The 26,167-nt window shown below is 46.6% G+C and overlaps 1 protein-coding gene across 6 annotated transcripts; it reads right to left on the reverse strand.

Annotated features, from left to right (window-relative positions):
- Nucleotides 1–9,294: 9,294 nt before the first annotated feature.
- Nucleotides 9,295–23,940, reverse strand: LOC138844723 (NBPF family member NBPF4-like). 6 transcript variants are annotated; one of them, XR_016217604.1, is made up of 7 exons: nt 23,102–23,116; nt 22,769–22,858; nt 21,403–21,457; nt 20,474–20,643; nt 19,966–20,205; nt 16,457–16,661; nt 9,295–10,294 (listed from the first exon to the last, which is right to left on the reverse strand). XR_016217604.1 is itself a non-coding variant. In XM_089309502.1 (7 exons), exons 1-7 carry the CDS (start codon nt 23,793–23,795, stop codon nt 10,234–10,236), a joined length of 828 nt encoding a protein of 275 aa, XP_089165628.1. In that variant the 5' UTR covers nt 23,796–23,810; the 3' UTR covers nt 9,295–10,233. The 6 variants fall into 6 exon arrangements, 3 of the variants coding, with proteins under 3 accessions (XP_089165628.1, XP_089165629.1, XP_089165630.1); XM_089309502.1 differs by lacking the exon at nt 23,102–23,116 and adding an exon at nt 23,789–23,810; XR_016217606.1 differs by lacking the exons at nt 22,769–22,858; nt 23,102–23,116 and adding an exon at nt 23,244–23,265.
- Between the last annotated feature and the right edge of the window lie 2,227 nt (nt 23,941–26,167).

Raw genomic sequence — 26,167 nt, forward strand, 5'->3', positions numbered from 1 at the left:
AATTGAATTCTTCATTTCATTATGATCACTATCACAGTTTCATGTTCTACTAGTTGTTTCATTTCATTTTGATTCCTCCTTAATATTTCATTTTCACGAGAGAGATTTTCTATCTTGTCCATTAAGGATTTCTGTAGTTCAAGAATTTGTTTTTGAGAACTTCTTAATGTTCTTATCAATTTTTTTTGAGATCTGCTTCTTGCATTTCTTCTATCTCATCATCTTCATAATCTTGAATTGGGATGTCTATTTCATTTGGGGGCGTCATAGTGTTTTCCTTGTTCTTGTTACCTCGGTTTCTGCATTTGTTGTTTGGCATATTGGAGATATTCTTTGGTTTCTTCTTGTTATACTGTGACTTTAGATTAAGTGGACTGTCTGCTTTTGATGGATCATTACAGGCTGTGATGGGTGTGGCCAGAGAGCTCTGTTTGGTTCTTCAGGGTTAAGGGTGTGCCAAAGGTGACTCACTCTCCCACTTGCACGCTCTCTCTCTCTCTCTTTTCTGACTCAGTTGGGAAGTAATTCCACACAGCTGAGTGGAATTGAGGTTAGCTGATGTATGAAATCTGGCCCCTGTGGGTATTTGTCTGGTTACCCCTGGGACCACACAAAGAGTTTATGTAGCCCTCAGTGTGGTCTCAAATTTCTCAACAGTCTCTCACCAGTTTGCCCAAGTTACCGAGTTTGTGTACTCGGTGAGTTCTCTTGCCCTCTCCTCAGATTTTCACAGTCTCAGTTCATTAGCTCCTCACTTTCACTAACTAAGTCTTAACCTCTTGTTATTTCTCCCCACCAGAGTCAGGTTTTGCTGCTTGGCTAATGGCCGGCACCTCTTTACATACATAAAATGGCGCCTGCTCTTTGTCTTGCTCGGCTTTGTAAGGTGAGTGGAGAGAGAGGCTAATGTCCATGCTGGTTCCCCTTATTTGTTTGTTTTCTCTCTCCTCCAGTCCACCTGGTGAACTTTCCCCAGTGGGGCTTTCATTCCCTCTAGGCTCTTTCTGCCTTTCCCCACCAATGTCTTGGGTTACCGAGGTTTTTATCTCACCTCCCCTTCCAGCGCTGGCGCGCAGACACTTGTGGCGTGCCTTCTGCGGCCCGGCTTCTGTGGCAGCGTGGCTTCTGCGGCTTGGCTTCTGCGGTGGTGTGGGTCCCGTGGCTCGGCTTCCACGCAGTGGGCAACCCTGCTCTCCCCGCAGGTCCTCCGTGTCACATCCACTAGATCCAGAAGAGTTTCCTCTGCAATTTTTTCCCTGAGCTTTTTCCTGTGGCTACAGTAACTCCACTTTTACTAAACTATCTTTTCCCGGACTATCGGCGCGTGCCCTCACTATTCCGCCATCTTGGCTCCACCTCTGAAAACAAGTTTTATCATTAACTGAGGAAGCGCCTAAGGAAACAAATAATGAAGTTCGGCACTTGGCTTATCTAAAACTTATGAGACATAAGAATATCCTCTATTTAATACAATAAAATGTAGTATACCTTTGAGAACAAATTTTACTATTAGCTCTCAAAATACAATCTTTGAGGTCCTGCATGGGAAGTTAGTGTACAATGACTTGTTAATTTAACAACTAACACTCTTATGAATGACTTCAGTGATCACCCAAGGCTCTTGACATGAGCTGCGTAGGCTATGGAAGCCTTTTGAATCCACAAACCCCTTCAATATTTAGACAAATCCATAAGCAAAGTGGAAATTCTCTCCTCCCTACAGAGAAAAGTACCACTTTCTTCACTGGGGTCTCACTCACAGAGATCCTTCATGTAGGACAGTTTTTGTCACAGTATTTCCCTCTCCCTCTCCCATCCCATTCACAAAATTCATTTTCAATTATCTTTATATACAGAAGATCAATTGAGTATATACTAAGTAAAGATTTCAACAGTTTGCACCCACACAGAAACACAAAGTGTAAAGTACTGTTTGAGTACTAGTTATAGCATTAATTCACATTGAACAACACATTAAGGTCAGACATCCTACATGAGGAATAAGTGCACAATGACTCCTGTTGTTGACTTAACAAATTGACACTCTTGCTTATGGCGTCAGTAATCACCCTAGGCTCCTGTCATGAGTTGCCAAGGCTATGAAAGCCTTTTGAGTTCGACGACTCCGATCTTATTTAGATAAGGTCATAGTCAAAGTGGAAGTTCTCTCCTCCCTGAACATTTTTTCATGTGTCTGTTGGTCATTTGGATTTTCTCTTTTGATAAATGTCTGTTTCAGTCCTTGGCCCATCTCTTACGTGGATTGTTTGCCTTGTTGTTGAAGATTCTTGATCACTTTTTAGATTCTGGATATTAATCCTTCATCAGTTACATAATTTGCAAATATTGCTTCTGTTCTGTCAGATGCCTCTTCACTTTCCTGACTGTTTCTTTTGCAGTACAGAAACCTCTCAATTTGATGCAATCTCAGTTGTTAATTTTGCCTTTGGCTGTCTGTGCCTCTGGGGTCTTTTCCAAGAAGTCTTTGCCTGTGCAATACCTTGCAGGGTTGCTCCAATGTTCTCTAATAATTTGATGGCGTCAGGTCATAGATTTAGTTTTTTAATCCATGTTGAGTGGATTTTTGTGTAAGGTGTAAGGTAGTGGCCTTGCTTCATGCTTCTGCATGTCGAGATCCAGTTTTCCCAGCACCATTTGTTCAATAGACTTTGCTCCAGGAGTTGGTTTTAGCTCCTCGATCAAATATAAGCTGGTTGTTGATGTTTGGATTGATTTCTGGTGTTTCTATTCTGTTCCATTGGTCTATCCATCTGGTTTTGTACCAGTCCCATGCTGTTTGATGGGATAACTGCCCTATAATATATCTTGAAGTCTTGTATTGTGATGCATCCAGCTCTGTTTTTTTTTTTTTTTTTGTAAGATTGCTTTATCTATTCGAGGTCTCATGTACTTCTATATGAATTTCAGCATCTTTTTTTCTAGATCTGAGAATAATATCTTTGTGTTATGAATAGTATCGCATTGAATCTGTAATTTGCTTTTGTATGGATGGACATTTTGATGATATTGATTCTTCCAATCCATGAACATGGAATATTTTTCCATTTTTTGTATCTTCTTCTATTTCTTTCTTTAAATTTTATAATTATCATCATAGAGATCTTTGACTTTTTTGGTTAAGTTTATTCCAAGATATTTCATTTTTTCGAAACTATTGTGAATGGGATTGATCTTAGCAGCTCTTTATCAGCCATGACATTATGTATACAAAGGCTGTTGATTTTTGTGTATTGATTTTTTATCCTGCTACTTTACCAATGAATTCCAATAATCTCTTAGTGGAGTTCTTTGGATCAACTAACATGCCTTCTGCAAATAGGGATAGTTTGACTTCTTCCTTCCCAATTTGTATCCCTTTCATTTTTTTTTCTTGCCTAATGGTTCTGGCTAAAACGTCCAGTACTATATTGAATAGCAAGGGTGAGAGTGGACATCCCTGTCTGGAACTGGATCTCAGTGGGAATACTTTCAACTTCTCCCCATTCAATAGGATGTTGGCCATGTCTTTGTCATAATTTGCCTTGATTGTGTTGAGGAATGTTTCTTCTATACCCAATTTGCTAAGAGTTTTCATCATGAAAGGGTGTTGCATTTTGTCAAATGCTTTCTCTGCATCTATCGAGATAATAATATATTTTTTATTCAGCAGTTTGTTAATGTGGTGTATCACATTTATTGATTTACAAATGTTGAACCAACCTTGCAGGATATAATATCTGGGATGACAGATTTTTCTCTTAGTACTTGTGTTATATCTTGCCATTCCCTCCTAGCCTGTAGGGTTTCTTTTTTTTTTTAAGGGAGGGGTTTATTGGGGAAAACCCAGCAGACTGGAGGGAAGGGGCAAAGAGGGAAAAAGAGAGAAGGAGAGTGTAGAGAGAGAGAGATAGGAGAGGAGCTAGCAAGGAGAGAAGAGAGAGAGCAGAGAGAAGAGAGACAAGAGGGGGGAGTGTAGGGTTTCTTATGAGAAGTCTGCTGTGAGTCTAATTGGAGATCCTCTGAGAGTAATCTGGCATTTCTCTTGCACATTTGAGAATCTTGTCTTTATGTTTCACTGTGGTGAGTTTGATTACAATGTGTCCTGGTTAGGATCTTTTCTGGTCATGTTTATTGGGAGTTCTATGTGCTTCCTGTACTTGGACGTCTTTCTTTCTCCAAACCCGGTTAGTTTTCTGCTAGTATCTCACTAAAAAGGCCTTCTAATCCTTTCTCTCTCTCATGCCTTCAGGAACTCCTAGAACCCAAGTGTTGTTTTTTTTTAATAGCATCCTGTAGATTCCCAACAATATTTCTTAGATTCCTAATTTCCTCTTCTTGTCTTTGGTTTCACTGTATACTATCCTATGCTATGTCTTCTAACTCCAATATTCTCTCTTCTGCCTCACTGATTCTGTTTTTAAGGCTCTCAAATGTGTCTTTTATTTGTTCTATTGAATTCTTCATTTCATTTTGATTTCAATATCTCAATTTCATGGTCTATTAATTTCTCATTTCATTTTGATTCCTCCTTAAGATTTCATTTTCACGAGAGAGATTTTCTGTCATGTCTTGCATGGATTTCAGTAGTTCATGCATTTGTTTTTGATTACTTCTACATATTCTTATCAATTTTTTGAGTTCTATTTCTTACATTTCTTTTACCTCATCATCTTCATAATCTTGTATTGAAGTGTCATGTTCTTTTGGGAGTGTCATGTTGTCTTCCTTATTCTTGTTTCCTCAGTTGTTGCATTTGTTGTTCGGCATTTGTGGGGATACTCGTTGGTTTCTTCTTTTTTTTTTCTACTGTGGCAGCTTTTTTCGTTGTACTACACTCTGTAGGTAAGTGGATTGCCTGCTCTCAGTGAATCTCTGGAGGCTTGTGGTGAGTGTAGCCAGTGAGCTCTGTTCAGTTCTTCAGGGTTAAGGGTGTGGCTAAGGTGACACCCAGATTTGGCATGGTAACTCCCTCTCTCTCTCTCTCTTTTTAATCAGAAGGGAGGTAATTCTGCTCAGCTGAGCTCTTCTCCTTGATGGTGATCAGTGCCTGAGTGCTAGCCCCAGTGGGTATATTTCTCTGCTCTGTCCCAAGGACCACACAAAGGATCTGTGCAGTCCTCAGTGTAAGTCAGATTCCACAGCAATGTCTCTCACCGGCTAGCCAGTGCTGCCCCAGCTTGTGGCAACTCCGACCGAGACTACTCAAAGTCTCACCCTCACTGTGAGTTCTCCACACACCCTCAGTTTGTTTTTTTTTTCACAGTCCCATTTCAGAAGCTCCACACAGTCACTAGGTCTTAGTCTCCTGTTATTACTCCCCATGAGAGTCAGGTTTTTCTGCTCAGCTGATTGCTGGGCACAGCCTAGAACTGGCGCAGCTGTTACATATGTCTAAAATGGTGCCCACTCTACAGGCTCATATACCTTTGTAAGGTGACTGGAGAAAGTATCTGTATCTGTACCAATCGTATCTGTACCATCCCTTTTATTTTTTCTCTCATTAGTTAGGGTGGTGTACTTTCCCCCATGGGGTCTTCAGCCTCGTTCCCTCTAGGCTCTTCCTGCCACTTTTCCACCAGTGTCTCAGGCTACTGCAGTCTCATCTCAACTCACTTTCCAGCACTGGTGAAGATGCTCTCGGCTGCTGGGCACCCATGTCATCCACGTAGGTCCACTGTGTCCCTCTAATTACGAAAGAGTTTCATCTGCTGTTTTTTTTCCGTAACTCTTCCCTGAAACTACACTATCTCCACTTTTATTAAACTATCTACTCCTGGACTAGATCAGTAAGCTCCCTCCCTATTCCGCCATCTTGGAACCTCCTGGTCCTTGATATAATCATATATTCAGAGAGTCACTTTCTTCTCACTTTCGTTATCAGGAAATATAGTTCTGGAGCCTCATCTGGGAGCTAGTAGTAATTGTGATAAGAATGGAATATTAGATGTATAAATTTTAAGTAACTAAACCTCTGGACAAGTTATTCTTATAGCCAATCAATCTTTTTTTTTTTTTTTTTTTTTTTTGGACAGGCAGAGTTAGACAGTGAGCGAGAGAGACAGAGAGAAAGGTCTTCCTTTCTGTTGGTTCTCCCCTCAAATGGCCACTATGGCCAGTGCGCTGTGGCCGGAGCACTGCACCGATCCGAAGCCAGGAGCCAGGTGCTTCCTCCTGGTCTCCCATGTGGGCGCAGGGCCCAAGCACTTGGGCCATCTTCCACTGCCCTCCCGGGCCACAGCAGAGAGCTGGACTGGAAGAGGAGCAACCGGGACAGAATCTGGCACCCCAACTGGGACTAGAACCCGGGGTGCTGGCGCCACAGGTGGCAGATTAGCCACGTGAGCTGCAGCGCCAGCCATAACCATTCTTTACCATGTAAAGAAGGGAATCATATGTATTGGTGGGACCGGTTATTCTAATATTGAGAATTACTATGACATTCAGAGACCTAGTCATCTTACTGCCAGTAACTTTAGAACATTTTAAATCAATTTGGCTTTTATAAAAGACAGATTTATTTATTTGAAAGTCATGGAACAGAGATATAAAGAGAGACAGACTGATTCATTCCCCAAATACAAAATGGCTCTAGCAGCTAGATCTGGGGGAGGCCAAAGCCAGGAGCCAGGAACTCTATCCTCTTCTCCCACCTGAGTGTTAGAGGCTGTTCCATGTTTAATTTATATTTATAAAAAAATGAAAGATAAAAAATGCACAAAAACCAGAAAGGCTTCAATATCCAAATAACAGAAGACCAACGTCTAAAAATGTTGAATCTTCTCTTTTTGATTCTATCTGGGTAATTGTTTTAAATTTCTTTTAAAAACTACATTTGCTTTTATCAGGTAAAAAGTATGTGGGAAATTGTAGTATCTCTCTTTCAATATTTTGTATGCCTGCTCTTAGGATTGATTAGGCCAGTTTCTCAAATTGAGTCTCAAACTAGAATGCCCTTGAGGACGCTTCCATAGAGCTCGTTTGACCTAACTAATTCTACATTTGTATTGTTTAATTTTCATATGTAACCAGAGTCCTAATCAGAGTCCACAGCAAAGAATGTAGTTTTAATATTGGAGTTTGCTGTTACACTTGTGTGCACTCAATGGTTTTTTTCTCACAGTGTTGAGTGTAGTAATTATCAAGTATTCAGACATTTTCATTGCTAATAACATGCCACAGCATGATTCTTCATCCTAGTAATGGTGGGTATTTAGGTTGTTTCCAGGTTTTGACCCCTGGACACAATGTGGCCATTGGTCTTCATTGTTTGGGCATAGGAGCAAGCATGTCTATAGATTGCACCAGGACTGGAGTTCTGGGTTCCTGGGTTAGAGCAGTGCAAGCATTTTTGGTTAGGGTTAAAAATGTGTAAAGCCAGCCGGCGCCGTGGCTCAATAGGCTAATCCTCCACCTTGCGGCGCCGGCACACCGGGTTCTAGTCCCGGTTGGGGCGCCGGATTCTGTCCCGGTTGCCCCTCTTCCAGGCCAGCTCTCTGCTATGGCCAGGGAGTGCAGTGGAGGATGGCCCAGGTGCTTGGGCCCTGCACCCCATGGGAGACCAGGAAAAGCACCTGGCTCCTGGCTCCTGCCAGGATCAGCGCGGTGCGCCGGCTGCAGCGGCGGCCATTGGAGGGTGAACCAACGGCAAAAGGAAGACCTTTCTCTCTCTGTCTCTCTCTCTCACTGTCCACTCTGCCTGTCAAAAAAAAAAAAAAAAAAATGTGTAAAGCCAGATATGCATTCTAGGCAATGATAATGAAAAAAACTGAAATAAATTGCAATAATGTGATGGATTAATAGATTCAGGGTTCAGTGACAAGGACATTATCAGTGTGGTGTCTAAACACATCCTGCACATCTAATGCAATCTTGTGGTCTTCACACATCTCTTCAGGAAAGAACTGGCTGGCACAGCTGGCTTCCAGCTAGCAGAGGGATCCAACCATTCCATCTGTATGTGCATTTCACAGGGACATTCTTGTGCTTTGGGCCCTCTAAAACCAGAAGACAAGAGTCTGTGGAGAATTGGGGTGGGAGGGTAGAGTCCTCAGGCACTGGGACTTGGAGAGTATCAGTAAAAATGCAGAGTCTGCAGCACCAGGGGAAGACAGCAGGGCTGCATGGCTATTTTGTGGAAAGAAAGAAGGCTGAGGGATGGAGACCAGAGTGAGGGGTGATCACAGATTTGAATGAGATGGAGGTCAGAAAGGACATTTTTGCCCAAGGAGGAAAATATTTGATATTTACCTCACCATCCTTATCCCTCCCCAATTTCCATATCCTATCTCTCTATCCTCCTTCTGCTTCCCCCCTGGCTCGTCAGATCAGAGAGGGGGTGGCATGATCCAAGTGTGTGTGTGGACTCTTATATGAATAGGTGCAAATACTAACCTCTAAAGTCTTAGTATTAGGAGTGGCATCTTTTGAGAGTTCATCAAATCATCAGGGCAGAGCCCTCATGAATATCATTAGTTCTCTTAAAATGTAGGCTGCCAGGAGCTACCTTGACCTGCTATCATGTGAGGATATACACCGAAGAAACCATTTATACCAGGAAAGGAGCCCTCATCAAATACCACAGACCTTCCAGCATGCAGAACTACGAGAAGTAAGTTTCTGTATCTCATAAGCTAAGTAGAGTGTGGTATTTTGTTATAGCAGCTGTAATATGCTGAGAGATGTGACACAGGCATCTAAACAGTAGCTCACATGTATGTGTTAGCTCATTCTAATGTCAAAGGAAAAGTGCTTCTCTATTGAAAAAAAAAGGTAAGATAATAACAAACTCCCAATATTTTAAGTAGAGCACACTCTTGAGGAGAATTTATAATATCACATAAATAGTGAAATAAGCATATTTCCATATTCACCAAAAGCAATCTTGTTAGTAATGGATTGATTGTAATACTTTTATTTTATTTTATTTTATTTTTTGACAGGCAGAGTTAGACAGTGAGAGAGAGAGAGACAGAGAGAAAGGTCTTCCTTTCCATCAGTTCAGCCCTCAAATGGCTGCCATGGCTGGCATGCTGCGCCAATCCAAAGCCAGGAGCCAGGTGCTTCCTCCTGGTCTTCCATGTGGGTACAGGGCCCAAGCACTTGAGGCATCCTCCACTGCCCTTCTAGGCCAAAGCAGAGAGCTTGGACTGGAAGAGGAGCAAGCAGGACAGAATCCAGCGCCCTGACCGGGACTAGAACCCAGCGTGCTGGTGCTGCAGGTGGAGGATTAGCCTAGTGAGCCACGCTGCTGGCGACTGTAATACTTAATTTAAATAATTACCAGGACCACAATGATAGCAAACAAAACAAAATATTTATTGGTATGGAATAATAGAAGGGATGTTCACTTATACTACAGAAATTCAATAAATATTAGTATATAGAAATAATAAAATAGAAGATTTCCAATGTACACAAATGAATATAAGAACCAATCCAGGCGGAGATGAGTAATTGGTGGCAAAATCTCTGCAGAAAAATCAATAGAGAATAGAGTATCTATACATTCTTCAATTGCCAGTCTCTACGGTTTTTGATAATATAAGAGTAAAGTATCTTTTGGATACATATCAAAATGACTGTAACTTGATATCCAATCCTAGTGTGACCGTAATGTTGATGGACAAACTGTCCATGCTTTGCCTCCAGATGTGAAGTAACAGGGAGTACTGTTTGGGAGTAATGTTTAGGGCCAAGCGAATCATGAGGAAATTGTCAAATTCCTGAGACCAGAAACTGACATGCCCTCCAAAACAAGGTAATGTCACCACTGTCAGTGACAACAAGGCGAGGAGATGCTTTTGTTTCCACAGGACTAAAGGAATACAGTAACGTACTCTTTAAGCAAAAAATACCGCTTCTTTTTGTTGTCATTGACAATTTCTGTCAAAGCCACACCCGTTGGTCAATGCTCAGCATTCTGTAGTTGTCTGACAAATGCTTCTTCATTCAATTCAGGCTGAACAGCAAAAACTCTGCTTCTAGCTGGAGGCAACACTTGTCTGACTTAGCGTGTTACTCACTCCTGGATGTTGCCAGATCTTGTTGGTTATGTGGTGAGAATTGAGAGGTGCCCAAGTTAAGGTCTCAGGCCTAGGTGTCCTTAGGTGGTAACAATAATATGAGACTGAAACAATGTCTTCCATCCTGATGGAGAACAAATCTTGAGTGGATAGGGTAGGACATGACTGGATTTTCTATCAAGATGTTGCTCATTAATGAGGAAAGCTACTTTTATTTGCACCCTTTCATTGTAGCCAGTGCAGGTCCCTGTAGCTCCAGCAGTTCCTGATATCTGAGAGGGAGACAGAGAAAGAGAGAGAAATTCAATAAGAGGTCAGGTCTTGCTGATAGCTGAGTCTGGAGGGATTGCCCAGTAGTCACAGAAGCCAGAGACAGAGAAACATGTGGAGAAGATGAGCTTCAGGTTGACTGAAGTGGGAAAATGATACCTACAAGGTAGAATGCCTCCCTAAACTTAGAGTCCAGCCTGTGATGCATAATATGGGAGTCCTGCACACTTTTTTTTTTTTTATGGACAGGCAGAGTTGGACAGTGAGAGAAAGAGAGAGACAGAGAGAAAGGTCTTCCTTCTGTTGATTCATTCTCCAAATGGCTGCTATGACCGGCGCGCTACACTGATCCGAAGCTAGGAGCCAGGTGCTCCCCCTCCATACCCGCCCTGGTCTCCCATGGGGTGCGGGGCCCAAGCACTTGGGCCATCCTCCACTGCCTTCCTGGGCCACAGCAGATAGCTGGACTGGAAGAGGAGCAACCGGGACAGAATCTGGCGCCCCAACTGGGACTAGAACCAGGGGTGCTGGCACTGCAGGTGGAGGATTAGCCAAGTGAGCCACGGCGCCGGCCTGGTCCTGCACTCTTCTAACTAGAAGCTGGTGATAACACCCATTTTCCTCCTAATCCTTCTCCATGGTCTTGCCAATGCTTTTTCCCATCTCTTAAGGATAGATGTTCCTAGCACCAATCATGCACATTCAGAAAGACAGTTGAAAGCGAAGGGACCTCCTTCAGTAAATTCAACTATTATAATTCTGTGTTTCAGAGGGAAGAATAGGTGACTATGGGAATAGAGTAGATGTGTGAGCCAACGGTAATCTCAGAAACATCCAAGTCCAGTCTGTCCTTTAACAAAAGAGATGTAACTAAAGACATAAGAATTGTTCTTAATCCTTGTCTCCAGCTCTTTTTTAGAAATCTGAAGAATGGGCCGGCGCCGCGGCTCACTAGGCTAATCCTCCGCCTAGCGGCACCGGCACACCGGGTTCTAGTCCCGGTCGGGGCGCCGGATTCTGTCCAGGTTGCCCCTCTTCCAGGCCAGCTCTCTGCTGTGGCCAGGGAGTGCAGTGGAGGATGGCCCAGGTGCTTGGGCCCTGCACCCCATGGGAGACCAGGAAAAGCACCTGGCTCCTGACTCCTGCCATCGGATCAGCGCGGTGTGCCGGCCGCAGCGCGCCAGCCGCGGCGGCCATTGGAGGGTGAACCAACGGCAAAGGAAGACCTTTCTCTCTGTCTCTCTCTCTCACTGTCCACTCTGCCTGTCAAAAAAAAAAAAAAAAAGAAATCTGAAGAATGGAGAGGAGAAAATTCAATCTGGAGGCTTCAATAGTCTTAAGAGGCTGTTGAGTCACCTTGAGTACATAGAAATAGGAATAAGGCCTTAGAGAGAAATCTGGCAAGTGTTTTGTCCAGGAGAAAAAGGAATAAAGTCAAACTCCAAGGGAGTTAACCAAGAGGACAGGAAATTGAACGTTGGCCTTTCCCTGTCCATTGAAGACAGAATCCAGGGTACTGGGTCAAAGCATCCAAGCTAGTTCAAAGTGTACCCAGAGTTTACTAAAAGCACAGCGTCATTTAGAACTGCTCAACAGTCCTCACCTACTTTATCCCATTCCTTTCCTTTCCTTCCATCTATTAAACATGAACTTCATCCCCCCTGGCCTTCAAGTTTTTCATCTTCCCTCTGACAGACTGAGGGAGGTCACTCTCCTTCTCACTTTACTTGCCCAAGGCAAGGAGGCTCGTTCTCAATTAGAATCACTGGAGCAAAGATTGGCCTGGGCCTTGCTTATCTTCTTGGATCTTCATGGGTTTGCCCCGAGTTAACTCACTACAATGAGCTGCTCTATTTTGTGGTCTCATGTTCAATAACTAACTCATTCTCTTTTTTATTTTAATTTATTCAAGTGTATACGTTTCATATATACAGATTTAGGAACATGGTGAGACTTCCCATCCTACCCTTCCCCCTGTCCACACTCCTATACTTCCTCCTCCTTCCTCTCTTATTCACTCTCTCAAGATTTACAATTATCTACTTTCAGTTTACTTTATACTCATAAAATTAATCCTACACTAAGTAAGAGTTCAACAAACAGTAAGAAGAAAAAAAAAAAACAATGTTCCTTAACAATAGAGACAAGGGCTATAAACAACCATCAGATCACAAAATGTCAAATAACTCATTTTCGAGATTTTTACCTGAATATTTGAAATTGGCATTGAGAGATAAAAAAGACAGAAGTTGGTGGAAGTTCCAAGATGATGGAATAGGGAAGGAGCTCACTGAAAGTCCAGGAAAATACAGTTTATTAAAAGTGGAGACAGTGTAGTCTTAGGGAACAGATAGGGAAAAAACAGTAGAGGAAAGTCTTCTGGAATTAGAGGGACACCGTGGATCTACGTGGAGGGCACGGACTCCCACGGTTCGGGACCCCAGCTGCTGTCTCTGCACTAGCGCTGGAAAGAGAGGTGAGACAAAACCATAGTAGCCCGTGACACTGGTGGAAAAGCAGCAGGAAGAACCTAGAGGGAACAAGGCTTGTAGCCCCATGAGGGAAAGTACACAAGCCTAACTAGAAGAGAGAAAAAATAAAAGGGATGGTATGGACACGATTCACTCTCCACACACCTTACAAAAGCGAGTGAGACAATACAGCAGGCGCCATTTTGGACATACATAACAGTTGCACCAGCTTGGGGCTGTGCCCACCCAAGCGGAAAAACCTGACTCTGGTGGGGAGTAATAACAAGAGACTAAGACCTAGTGAATGTGTGGAACTTATGAACCAGGACTGTGAAAAAAAAAAAAAAAACACAACGGAGGGTGTGTGGGGTGTGTGGGAGAACTCATGGTTTGGCTGAGATGTGAGTAGTCTTGTTGGGAGATGCCACAAGCTCGGGAGGCCCTGGCTACCCAGTGAGAGACATTGCAGGGGATTCTAAGCTTACACTGAGGACTGCACAGATCTTTTGTGTGGTTCTTGGGACAGAGCAGATGAATATTGTATACACTGGGGATAGCGCTCAGGCACTGATTGCCATCGAGGAGAAGTGTTCAGCTGATTACTTCCCTTCTGATTAAAAAGAGAGAGAGAGAAAGAGAGAGAGAGAGACAAAGAAAGAGGTAGGGGAAAGGGAGATTGATTTACCACGCCAAACCTGGGTGTGTCACCTTAAGCACACCCTTAACCCTGAAGAACTGAACAGAGCTCTCTGGCCACACCAACCACAGACAGTCCACTTAATCTAGAGTCATAGTATAACAAGAAAAGCCACCATAGTGAAAAAAAAAGAAGAAACCAAAGCATATTTCCACAATGCCAAACAACAACGGAAAAATCGAGGAAACAAGAAAAAGGAAGAAAACATGATGCTCCCGAAAGAAAATGACACTCCAATACAAGATTAAGAAGATGATGAGATGGAAGAAATGCAAGAAATGGAACAAAAAATTTATGATAAGAATATTGAGATGTAATCTAAAACAAATGCATGAACTGCTGAAATCCATGAAGGACAAGACAGAAAATTTCTCTTGTAAAAATGAAATCTTGAAGAATCAAAATGAAATGAGGAATTTAATAGAACATGAAATTGAGATATTGAAAAGAAATTGAAATGAAATGAAGAATTCAATAGAACAAATTAAAAACCCAAGTACTGAGAGAATCTGCCAACCTAGATATTATATCCTGCAAAGCTCTCATTTGTGAATGAAGGTGAAATAAAAAACTTTCACAGAAAACAGAAATTGAAAGAATGTGTCACCACTTGTCCAGCCCTGCAAAAGATGCTTAAAGATGTGTTACACACAGAAACACGGTCATCAATACGAAAGAAGGTAAAGGAAGAAAATTTCTCAGTAAAAGATCACAGAAAGTCAAAGTATATATTAGAAATATCTTTGGGAAAATGGCAGGGCAAAGTCACTACTTATCAATAGTCACACTGAACGTTAATGGCCTCAACTCCCCAGTTAAAAGACACAGACTGGCTGAATGGATTAAAAAAGAAACCCATCTATTTGCTGCTTACAAGAAACACATCTTTCCAACAAAAGTGCATGCAGACTGAAAGTGAAAGGTTGGAAAAAGATATTCCACGCCAACAGAAACCAAAAAAGGGCTGGTGTAGCCATCTTAATATCAGACAAAATAAACTGTAACACAAAAACTGTTAAGAGAGACAAAGAGGGGCACTACATAATGATTAAGGCATCAATTCCACAGGGAGATGTAACTATTATAAACTTATATGCACCTAATTACAGGGCACTGGGTTATTTAAAAGATATGTTAAGGAACTTAAAGGGAGACTTAGACTCCAATACAATAGTATTGGGGGACTTCAATACTCCACTTTCAGTAATGGACAGATCAACCAGACAGAAAAATCAACAAGGAAACAGCAGATTGAATCGACACTACAGACCAAATGGATTTAACAGATATCTACAGAACCTTTAATCCTATACTTGCAGAATGTACATTCTTCTCAGCAGTGCATGGAAACTCTAGGATTGAGCACATACGAGGCCATAAAACAAGTCTCAGCAAATTCAAAAGAATCCAAGTCATACAATGCATCTTCTCAGATCACAATGGAATGAAGCTGGAAATTAGCAACTCGGGAATTCCTAGAGCATATGCAAATACCTGGAGACTGAACAACATGCTCCTGAATGAACAGTGGGTCATAGAAGAAATCAAAAGAGAAATCAAAAACTTTTTGGAAGCAAATGAAGGTAACAACACAACATATCAAAACTTATGGGATACAGCAAAAAAGTGTTAAGAGGAAAGTCTATAGCAATAGGTGCCTACATCAAGAAATTAGAAAGGCACCAAACAAATGAGCTATCAATGCATCTCAAGGATCCAGAAAAACTGCGGCAAACCAGACCCAAAACTAGTAGGAGAAGTCAGAATGTCTAAGCTTGTCTTGCTCTACACATTTTTTGAAGCCCTGTGCTTATGTCTAATTTAGAAAATAATATTTTGTGTGAATATTAGAGGGTTGTCTTTTTTAAAACATTCATTTGTTTATTTGAAAGACAAAGTGACAGAGAGAAGGAAAGACAAAGAGTGAAAGAATAGAAACAGAGGGAGAAAGAACTTAAATATACTGATTCACTAGTTAGGAGTGCAGAACTAGGTGGCAGGGACCCAAATATGTGGGTCATCATCCATGTATTTCCCAGAACCATTACTATGAAGCTAGATTGCAAGTACAGTAGCCAGGGTTTGAGGCAGCACACCAATACGGATGCAGGCATCCCAAGCTGTGGCTTGACTGCATGTGCCATAACACCCTCCCTTAAGTTTACCTTTTGACCAATGTCTCTTTATTGTACCATCTAATGAAGTCTGCCTCATTGTAGCTTGAGTGTGTCCCTGAAGTGTGGCTACTGGGTCATGGTAATCCCTTGAACACTGGATCTGAAGGCAAATTTGACTCTAGGTCTGTGAGTGGGATAATGAGGACAGCAGCTATGGGGAAAGAGCAGAGCTTAGAGTACAGCCAAGGAGATGCAGATCACAGTGACTGGTTGGCAATCCATGTGTAATGATAGGAGGATTTAGGCAGGGACAGGCATGCTCTGGAAGCTGGTGAATTTCCCTTCTCCCCCACTTATGATGCTTCCCATTTTGCATGCTCACCAGGACTCTACCAGTCATGTGCCTTCAGTGCTCAAAAAATGCACGGAATGGCTGGACCCCTCCTACCACAGCCCCTTCCCAGGTAGATCACAGCCCAGTGACTCCCACACCCATGTCCTGGTGGCCACACCAGTGACACAGATGAAACTGAAGTTAGGGTACCTATTAGAGACCCACGATTACACTCCCCTACTGGACATCTAGCTCTGCAGCTTTCTCCCACCTCCCTTTGTTCTCTCACTGGCCTAATAAAATACTACGACTTTGCATCTTGGACTCTTTCCCTATTTCTATATTGAAAGAAATCAAGAACCAGGGCACATTCCCCTGCCATTACAAATGGAAAATAGAAGGAAGACTAGACAGAAGTTACTGCAGATGATGGAGAGAACAAATCAGGGAAAGAAAAAATTGGGGGGAGGGAAATGAGGTAAAGCACTCATATATAGAGAGAGCAATACAGAATAAATGCATCTAAGAATAACAGTCGTGATTACCTCTGCACCTCAAGTGGAAATCCAGGGATACGGTATGATAATCTCCATTTGCTAAAATGGCATTTTCTTTGGATCATCTCTTTTCTTAGGACATCGGAGCCCACAGGGTGGGCAGTGACTTGGCTTGCATGGCTGTTGGTAGCTGACCCCTCAATGGTATTATCCTGCTTGGGATTGCTCGCAAGATAGCCATCAGTAACAGGCACTGCAAATGAAACCACAGGCAACAATATCCACTGTTATATGACCTTATTCTTTTGTTTTCTTTTTGACAGGCAGAGTTAGGCAGAGAGAGAGAGAGAGAGAGAGAGAGAGAGAGAGAGAGAAAGGTCTTCCTTCCATTGGTTCACCCCCTAGTGCACTGTGCCGATCTGAAGCCAGGAGCCAGGTGCTTCCTCCTGGTCTCCCAAGCGGGTGCAGGGCCCAAGCACTTGGGCCGTTCTCCACTGCCTTCCTGGGCCACAGCAGAGAGCTGGACTGGAAGAGGAGCAAACGGGACAGAATCCAGTGCCCAATCCGGAACTAGAATCTGGGGTGCTGGCGCCGCAGGCAGAGGATTAGTCTAGTGAGCCGCAGCGCCAGCCAATATGACCTTATTCTGACACACACTTCCACCAAGGTGGACACTGGATAAGCAAAGTGACCTTGGACAAGAAAGTCCAAGGGGCAAGGGAAGCCAATAGAGATGCTTTTGCATTTTCTTATCATTGGCCTTCCTTAGAAATGATTTCAGGATAAGATTGCCAATAGGCAAACCTACTGCTGTTTGACAAAAAAAAATTAAGAAAATTGGAGCAAATGAAAACAAATAGTTCTCAGATTCATAGGACAAAAGCAAGGGCTAATCATACTAGACAGAGGTTGTGCTACTAGGAATGGAGATGTCACCTAAAAATTGAGTTATATAAAAGTCATAGGAAAACCCATAAGAGCAAAATTATAAGGAAAATTGGAGAAGATGAAAAACATGTATCATTATACACTTCATATGAGCATATTATATGTAACATTACTGAAAATAATATGATATATATCATGGAATTCAGGAACATACAAGGACAAATATATTTTGGAGTGTTCTTTAGAAAGTTTATGGAAATGCATATTATGACCACACAGTGCAAGGATTTCAAAAAGTTTCTGTGACATACAGAACTCATGTTTAATTCCATTTTCCATGAACATCTTTTTAAACATTTATTTCCTTTTTCTTTTTAAAAAAGATGTATTTATTTATTTTTATTTGAGAGGGAGAGTTACAGACAGTGAGAGGGAGAGACAGAGAAAGGTCTTCCTTCCATTGGTTCACTCCTCAGATGGCAGCAATGGTTGGAGATTTGCCTGTCTAAAGCCAGGAGCCAGATGGTTGCTCCCAGTTTATCATGTGGGTACAAGGGCCCAAGCACTTGGACCATCTTGCTTTACCAAGCCATAGCAGAGAGCTGGATTGGAAAAGGGGCAGATGGGACTAGAACCAGCATCCATATGGGATGCTGGCACCGCAGGTGGAGGATTCACCAACTACGCCACGAGACCGGCCCCATTTATTTTCATTTCAATGAAAATTCAAGAGTGACAGTTACACAGAATGTCAGAGTGAGAGGGAGGAATCAACCATGTACTTTTTCACTCCCCAAATATCTGCAACAGCTAAGAATGGGCTAGGCCAAACCTAGGAGCCAGGAACATTATCTCAGCCTCCCACATCCAGGGCAGGCACCCAACTAACTGAGTCATCACATGCTGCCTCCCAGGGTACACAGTAGCAAGGAGCTGGATCAGAGACAGAAGATAAATTTGTACCTAGGTACACTGACAAAGAACATGGACAGCCCAAAGGGGCAGTTATCCACTATGCCACAACACCCATGGCATTCCATGAACATCCTGAAGCACTCGCAGTGTCATGTGTGTGTGTACATACTATATCAAAAAATGACCTTAACTGGGGTTTTGGAAATTTGGGCTCCTGCATTCTGACAGCTTTCACAATAGGTTGGAAATAAAAAAAAAAAAGATTTAGGAAGAGTGAGAGAAATATATGTTGTCAGTAACACAACCTGCTATGCACCAGATAGAAAGCACAGTATGGTTGGTGTCAAAATCTGCAAAGCCCTTTCAAAGCACCCTAGACTGCAAAGTCTTGCCTCGAACCTACCATTGCTCAGCCAATTATCCCTTGAATGTGAACAGGAAGAGAGTGACCTTGAGTGTGAACAGGAAGAGAGTGACTGAGCCAGTGGGTGAGCTGTGCTGGTACTGTGAGAATCCAAGGAGAAGTAAAAGATCAGGGGAAGTAAAGAGGAGTTGGGAGGGACAAGGTATCATGGCACATGTGGCAGAGAGTATGTATGCCTGCCTCTCACTGAGCACTGGCCAGGAGCCCTCTCCCAAAGAGTCAACTGGTGGTCACTGTCACATGAGACATATTCCTCCTCCTGAGCACACCAGTCCCCTCCTTTCTAGAAGGTAGGCTGCAGCAGACATAAGCCACAGGCAACCATAGAGGCAGGGAAAAGGATGGACAGGATCCAGGTAGGATGGGCAGGAGGGTCCAAGGCTCAGTTGTAAGGAAATCTGAGCAGAAGTGGATCACTGTGGGCAAGAAACTGGGACATGCTATGGAGATGAGCGGAGCTGATAAATTCCAGGAAGAGTCAGAAACGAGCCCGATCACTTCATGTATGAAGGCTCCTGTTCATTTCAAAAAGAGAGGGGACCAGAAAATAAGTTGAATTAATCAGGAAACCAAGGTGAGGGCCTAGAATGTACACTGACAAGAATATGGCTCTCACCTTGTGGCTGAAAGTGTCTGACAGAGGAAAATTGGCTTAGAAGGGAATGTTGAGGAAGCAAGAATGAAAGGAGAAAGAGAAAGAAGGAAAGAGAAAGAGAGGGTGAGAGTGAGAGAAAGAGAGAAAGGAAAGAAGGGAGGGAGGGAAGGAAGATAGAAGGGAGAAAAAAGAGCAACAGAGGGAGAAAGGAAAAATAGAGAGAGAGACAGAAAAGGGAAGGGAGGGAGGGAGGGATGGAGGGAGGGAAAGTAAGTCAGTCACTTGTCTTATCAAAGACAGTCCCTGGGAAGTTACACTACAAACATGGTTGATTTGCACGTGGAACAAAAGTACAAGATCACTTTGTTAGTCTTCAACTATATGCAAATTAAACGACGAGTCACTAAACACCTAAAGAGGATACTGAGCTATTCTTAGCCAGTCACTCTGGAAATTATGGTGCTTAATAACAGCACAGTCTGAAATGGGGGATGAGATATAAATGCCAGTGATAAGTAACTTGGCCAAGTTCAACATAAAATACTTGGGAAGCCGATGACCTGGAGGCAGAGCGGATGCTTAAAATCAGGCATTGGCTCACTTTACCATGTTACAGCACTGCAGACTTCAACTTGACCCTCAGAGAACACGACGGGGTCTGAATTGTCTCCTTCACCCATACACAGTGAAAATCCATGTATCAATGGAAGCTTCCTGTGGCCTTTTCTTTCTTACCTTTGTGGAGCAACAACTGGTTTCTTGAATCGATGTTTTCTGCAAAGCTGCAAGTGCTGGAGGAATCACTATGCCTGGCCTCATTGCTACCAGAGGCTAATTGCGGATCCACTGGGACTTGAAGACAGGTGTATCCCTGTAGTCTCACCCACAACTCTGCATGTGAGACTGGCACCTTTGACAGGTGACAACCTAGTATTCCATTCAAGTGTTTCTGAGGACAAGCCTTCAATGTGCCACCTGAAAGGAGAGGAGGGATTTAAGTACAGACATGAGAGTAAATACTGGGTGATGTGTACATGAATTTGGACAAACAGGAAGCAATGGCTGCAGACTAAATGATGATGGTGCCTTAACTCTATCGTACAACTCCCTGAACACAATGTGCCTTAGGCTCGGTGTGCAAAACTACACTGAATGGCAAGGGGAGAACTGTGTAGGGTACATGTCCTGTTTTCACACAGGGAGATCATTATGAACTTGGCCAAATTTCCTTGGGAATACTCACTAGCAGAAACAAACAGGCAGAAGTGTGGCACCTGCACACGACCCCAGTCACTGCCAGCAGTGCGGCAGGTGCAATCCACAAGTGATGGCATGGTTAAAGATGGATATGGACACGCCACTGGGCTGAGCAGGAACTCAGGCTGTTCTGGTTTGGGCAGCTTCAGACAGACCCTGGAGGTGCGGAAGGGAATAAGAAATTAACAAAAGGAGCAATCTTCCCACGACCTTCCTGGCTTAAACAGCAGGGCAAAGGTTCTGTCACCAAAGGAAAGGGAGCCCATCCAGTGGCTCACTGCTTGATCAAGCTGAAGCCTCACAGTGGGAGTGCAGACAGAGCCCGAGACTGAGGGACAGGGGCAGTGAGCTACTCAGGAAAAAGGCTGTGCCACCCACCATTGGCACCCTCTCCACTGATACTAATGAGCCAAACAGAACCTACTACTGGTCATGTGAGAAACCAATGAAGGCATGAAGTGTGCAGGCTTCAGTCACAAAGATGCACCTGCTGAGAAGGTGCTTTAGCACCCCAGGTTTCTCACCCCAGCCTGTTGCCCACCATCTGACGAGGTCAGGTCCCATCTCATTTTGTGTTATCAGTGGAAGGCAAAAATACACACGGGCAACAAGCTGAGGGCAGAAAGGGATCACCCTGCCTTGAGTGTGGCAGGGCAGTGGCCAGGACTGACCAAACTCCCTGAGTAGGCTGGTTGACCTGCGCTTGCCCTGTAGTTAATCCAAGGGAGAGAGTGGGGAAAACAATGGAAACTTGCAGGTCGCTCACATGATAAGGAATAACTTTGTTCCTACAAACATTCGGCTATGGGCTTGAGGGGTAACGGTGAGTCACCCCAACACATGCTGTTTTCTCCCTGGAGTTAGATTCCCCAAGTGTTGAAACAAAGTAAGCAGTAACAGAAGTTGGAGACTTACTTGGGTTTGTTAGGACCAAGATAACCTGCTACCTTCTCTTCGTACATCTGGTACACTACAAATAAAAATCAGACAGTAAAAGGCACATTAAGATCCCAGTACAAGTAACTGTGTCACACAGTGTCTGACTGGAATGCTACAGGTAAATTTACATGCATTGGGAGAGTGAGTGTCTGACTCAGGAATATCAAGGGAGGCAAAAAAAGGTAAGTCTTTTTGTTTGTTTGTTTTTTGACAGGCAGAGTGGACAGTGAGAGAGAGAGACAAAGGTCTTCCTTTTCCATTGGTTCACCCCCCAATGGCCGTTGCGGCCAGCGTGCTGCGGCCAGTGCACCGCGCTGATCCGAAACCAGGAGCCAGGTGCTTCTCCTGGTTTCCCATGCAGATGCAGGGCCCAAGCACTTGGGCCATCCTCTACTGCACTCCCGGGCCACAGCAAGAGAGCTGGACAGTAAGAGGAGCAACCGGGATAGAATCTGGCACTCTGACTGGGACTAGAACCTGGTGTGCTGGTGCCACAGCAGAGGATTAGCCTATTGAGCCACGGCGCCATCCAGTTTTTTTGTTTTTTAAAGATTTATTTATTTATTTATTTATTTATTTATTTTTTGAAATGCAGAGTTAGAGAGAGAGAGAGCGGCCATTAGTTGAAGTTGAAGCAGCTGGGACACAAACTGATACCCAATGGGATGCCAGTGTTGCAGGTGGTGGCTTAACCTGTTTTACCACAATAAGGACCACAAAAGGGTAAACCATAAAGACACCAGCTAGTCTACCTTCCTGGGAGCCAGGGGATCCCACTCTCTTGGTTTCTCTGTGTTTTGGCAGGATATCACGTACACTTACTCTGTCCTGGGTGTGTGCAAACCCTTAGACTACCTTAAGAACCCCCCACCCGCCCATGTCACAACCACCAGTAGCTTCAGTGGCCTCCGGGAGGCAAGGCCGAAATCCAGTCCTCTCCCATCCGGTGTTCAGGTGCCGGTGACACACCATTTTGTGTGTGTGTACTGCCACTGAACAGAGCCATCAAGTCTATAGAGCCTCTGGTCCACTGGGACTTCTGGAGCCACCCAGAAACCTTCTACATCAGCAGGCCCTCTCAGGCCGAAGGTTTAAATACAGAGCCTGGTGGTGGGTGGTGGAACACTGACGATTGGGTAAGCTTTCTAGAGGACTCATGAACTTACTCATCCACGTGGTTTACTTCAGGGATTTCTAGGAGCCAGAGGTGGATGAGGACACCTGGGACCATGGCCAGAAGGGAGTGCCAATCAGGGCATGAATCTCAGGGGAGACAGCAATTGGCACATATGTCCTTTGCTCCTACACCACAGTCCAGACAGGTACCTCACTGGTGCCTCACCGGTGGGAGGCCCAGAGGCCAGTGTGATGTTGCTCCACCTGCCTTGGGTACCATGACCTGAGAGCACAGCCAAGTGGAGCCAGGCAAGACCTAAGAATCAAGGAATCAACCAAGTGAGAGACACCAACGCATGAATGTCACACAGGAGAGGCCTTGGGCCTCACAACTCCACAACTCTCAATGGAGGAGGTGCTTAGGATGACATGACATGAAATGAACTCATGGTGGAGATCTCAGGGGATACAGGTATAACTCAAAGTCCAGGGGGTGAACCAACCAGCAGACCCGCACTGACCAGAGAGATACTCCAGACGCTACAAGCTGGGGACTCACACCATTAGGCACGGTGCCTTGCTTCAGCCCATCACATTCTGCCATACTGATTCAGGACAAGCGGCAGCAGGGTGGACACATGGCTATGAACTAGAGAGACACTGTGAGGCTCAAAGGAGCACATTTCCATGGGAGTACTCACCATCATGGCCAAAGCTTCAGGAACATGCGAGAGCTGGGAGCTGCGGATTTCAGGGGGTGTCTCCAGGTTGTGTAGGAAGCAGGTGGAAGGCTGCTGTAGTGCACCCTGCGTCCTAGCCAACCTGAAGCACACAGGCTTGCAGGCAGCTGCCCTGGAAGAGCCTACCTGGCAGGCTGTATCTCAGGGCCAAACATTGTGTCCCAACTCAGGGGGCCGGCCCAAGCCAGAAACCAAAGTGAACATGGATATGGCAACGAAGTGCCCCGCGGGACCTGGCAGGCTGCGTGTCAGGCAGGGCCAAACTGTGTGACCCACACCCCAGACTGCAGGACCGACCCGGACACCGCAGTGAACGTGGATATGCTTCACACCCACCACCCATGGGGTCTCACAAGACCGCCCCTCCCTCCACCCGCTCCCCCCCCTTCAGGCGGCCCTGTGTCTCGGGACTCAGCCTCGCGGCTGGCTCCGCGAAGGAAGACTGGCGCTGTCCAGGGACGAGCCCCAGTGGCTCAGCGGGGACACCGTGCCCCGGGAGGACTCACCGAACATGTCTATGGTCTGGAAGATGTGGCATTCCTCCCGCCGGAGGCCCCAGGCGCTGTCACAGACCTGGAGGTAAGCCACGGCCACGTGCCCGGCCACAGGACACGGCCAACGGGGTCCCGCGATGGCTGCACATGGGACAGGGAACTGCCCCAGCCGGGGCAGCTCGAGTTCAGGCCCGCTGGGGTGGGAAGGAAAACCACAGCAGGGTCACCAACGCGGCAGGTGGTCGACACCCGGGCCCTGCCTGACGGCCCAGGGAAGCCAGTGCCTGCGTGGCTATGGGCACGTGGGCCCCAGAGGCGGTCCTCGTCCCCCGCCACAGGCCAGCTCTCAGCTCTGCAGGGGTTGCTGGAGACAGCCGCGGACTGAGCCGCAGACACGGCCGGGCCGGGCCGGGCCCGGGCCCGGGGCCGGGGCCGGGCAGACAATGGACTCGGACCCCAGAGCTCTGACCCCGCCCAAAAGCACTCCAGGACCCACGCAGGAGCTCTGGCGGCACGCATCGACTGCCCAGGCCGCACCTGGCACCACCAATGCACCTGGCTTGTCGAGGTGGGACAGCCCTCGGGCCACCGTCAGAACCCCTCCCCCACCACAGTCTGCCTCCGCAGCCTCTGTGGAGTGGCCCAGGATTCCCCGAGGACCCGTCCGTCCCCGTGCCGCCCACCGAAGGCTGAGTGATGTGGTTGGGTCGTGCCTGCGGGCCAGCCTCCGCGTGGAAAGCGGGACAGCCACCCGGACCGCAGGACGTCCTATGGGGCCACTGGGTGCGCAGGGATCCCGGGACAGCCTCCCCAGGGGTGGGGGCAGGCCACAGCCCCCTCCGTGTCACTCGCACGCTTGGAGGCCGTGCTGCCACCGGGCCCATAGACACACGGGGCCGAGGGGGGCAGTGGGTGTGCGGGCACCACGCGGCCCAGCCCTGGGCCTCCCGGGATAGCGGGGAAGTCTGCCCGGGATCCCAGCCCCGGGGCGGGGCCTTCACGGGGTCGGGAGACCTACCTGGGCAGGGCAGGACCTAGGGAAGGCCGCTCCCGATCCAGAGCCGTCGGGCCGACTGCGAATCGAATGAGACAGGGAAGGCCCCACTGAGGACTAGGCTTACCCACGCACAGGCCAGGACGTCCACACCCCCTAAAGGACGGCCCGTCGTCTTGGTGGCTCGAGGCTTGCCTGGAGGCAGGGCGCTGAGTCTCCAGGCACTGGCCTGGACTGGCGCCCGCCTGCCATGGGGGCTCTGGACCGCCCTTCAACCGCCCCACCTCACGGGGCAGGGCCCTAAGGAAGCCTTCACACGCACCGGACCCCAGCTCAGTGTCCCGGGGCGCCCATCTCCGCCCTGGGCTGCCGACAGCAGAAATCTAACCCCGACCCACACAATTCCAAGGGCAGCGTAGGCGGGACAGCGGACTCTCCCTGCCCGCCCTGCCAGTCGCTGGGCGGGGGACACCCAACACCCACAGGACCCCTGGGTCTCTCAACTGCCGGGCTTCCCAGAATGCCGTGGTCGCTGGGAGAGGCGTCGAGGCCGGCGACTCAGGCCTCCCCCCGGCACACGGAACACCCAGGGCACGCAGAGCTGTGGTTCCAGAGCGCTCTGGCGCTCGGCGCTCCGCCAGCTGATGCGAAAGCCAGGGACCACTTGTCTGCTTGCCACAGCTGGGAGCTGCGGCTTTCAGGGGCTGTCTGCGGGTTGGCAAGGAAGCAGGCTGAAGGCTGCTGGCGTGGCCCCCTCTTCCTAGGCAGCCTGTGAAGCGCGCAGGCTTGCGGGCGCTGGCCCTGCCCTGGAATAGCCTCTGGGGCCGCAACCACGTGCCCCGCGGGACCTGGCAGGCTGCGTGTCAGGCAGGGCCAAACAGTGTGACCCACACCCCAGAGGCAGGCCCGACCCGGACACCGCAGTGAACGTGGATATGCTTCACACCCACCACCCATGGGGTCTCACAAGACCCGGGCCCTGTGTGCCGGCCCCCCCCTCCACCCGCCCCCCCGCTTCAGGCGGCCCTGTGCCCCGGGACTCAGCCTCGCGGCTGGCTCCGCGAAGGAAGACTGGCGCTGTCCAGGGATGAGCCCCAGTGGCTCAGCGGGGACACCGTGCCCCGGGAGGACTCACCGAACATGTCTATGGTCTGGAAGATGTGGCATTCCTCCCGCCGGAGGCCCCAGGCGCTGTCACAGACCTGGAGGTAAGCCACGGCCACGTGCCCGGCCGCAGGACACGGCCAACGGGGTCCCGCGATGGCTGCACATGGGACAGGGAACTGCCCCAGCCGGGGCAGCTCGAGTTCGGGCCCGCTGGGGTGGGAAGGAAAACCACAGCAGGGTCACCAACGCGGCAGGTGGTCGAGCCCCGGGCCCTGCCTGCCGGCCCAGGG

Source organism: Oryctolagus cuniculus, chromosome 12 (assembly GCF_051225735.1).
Source record: "Oryctolagus cuniculus isolate XC-2025 breed Fujian yellow rabbit chromosome 12, ASM5122573v1, whole genome shotgun sequence".
Lineage (NCBI taxonomy): Eukaryota > Metazoa > Chordata > Mammalia > Lagomorpha > Leporidae > Oryctolagus > Oryctolagus cuniculus.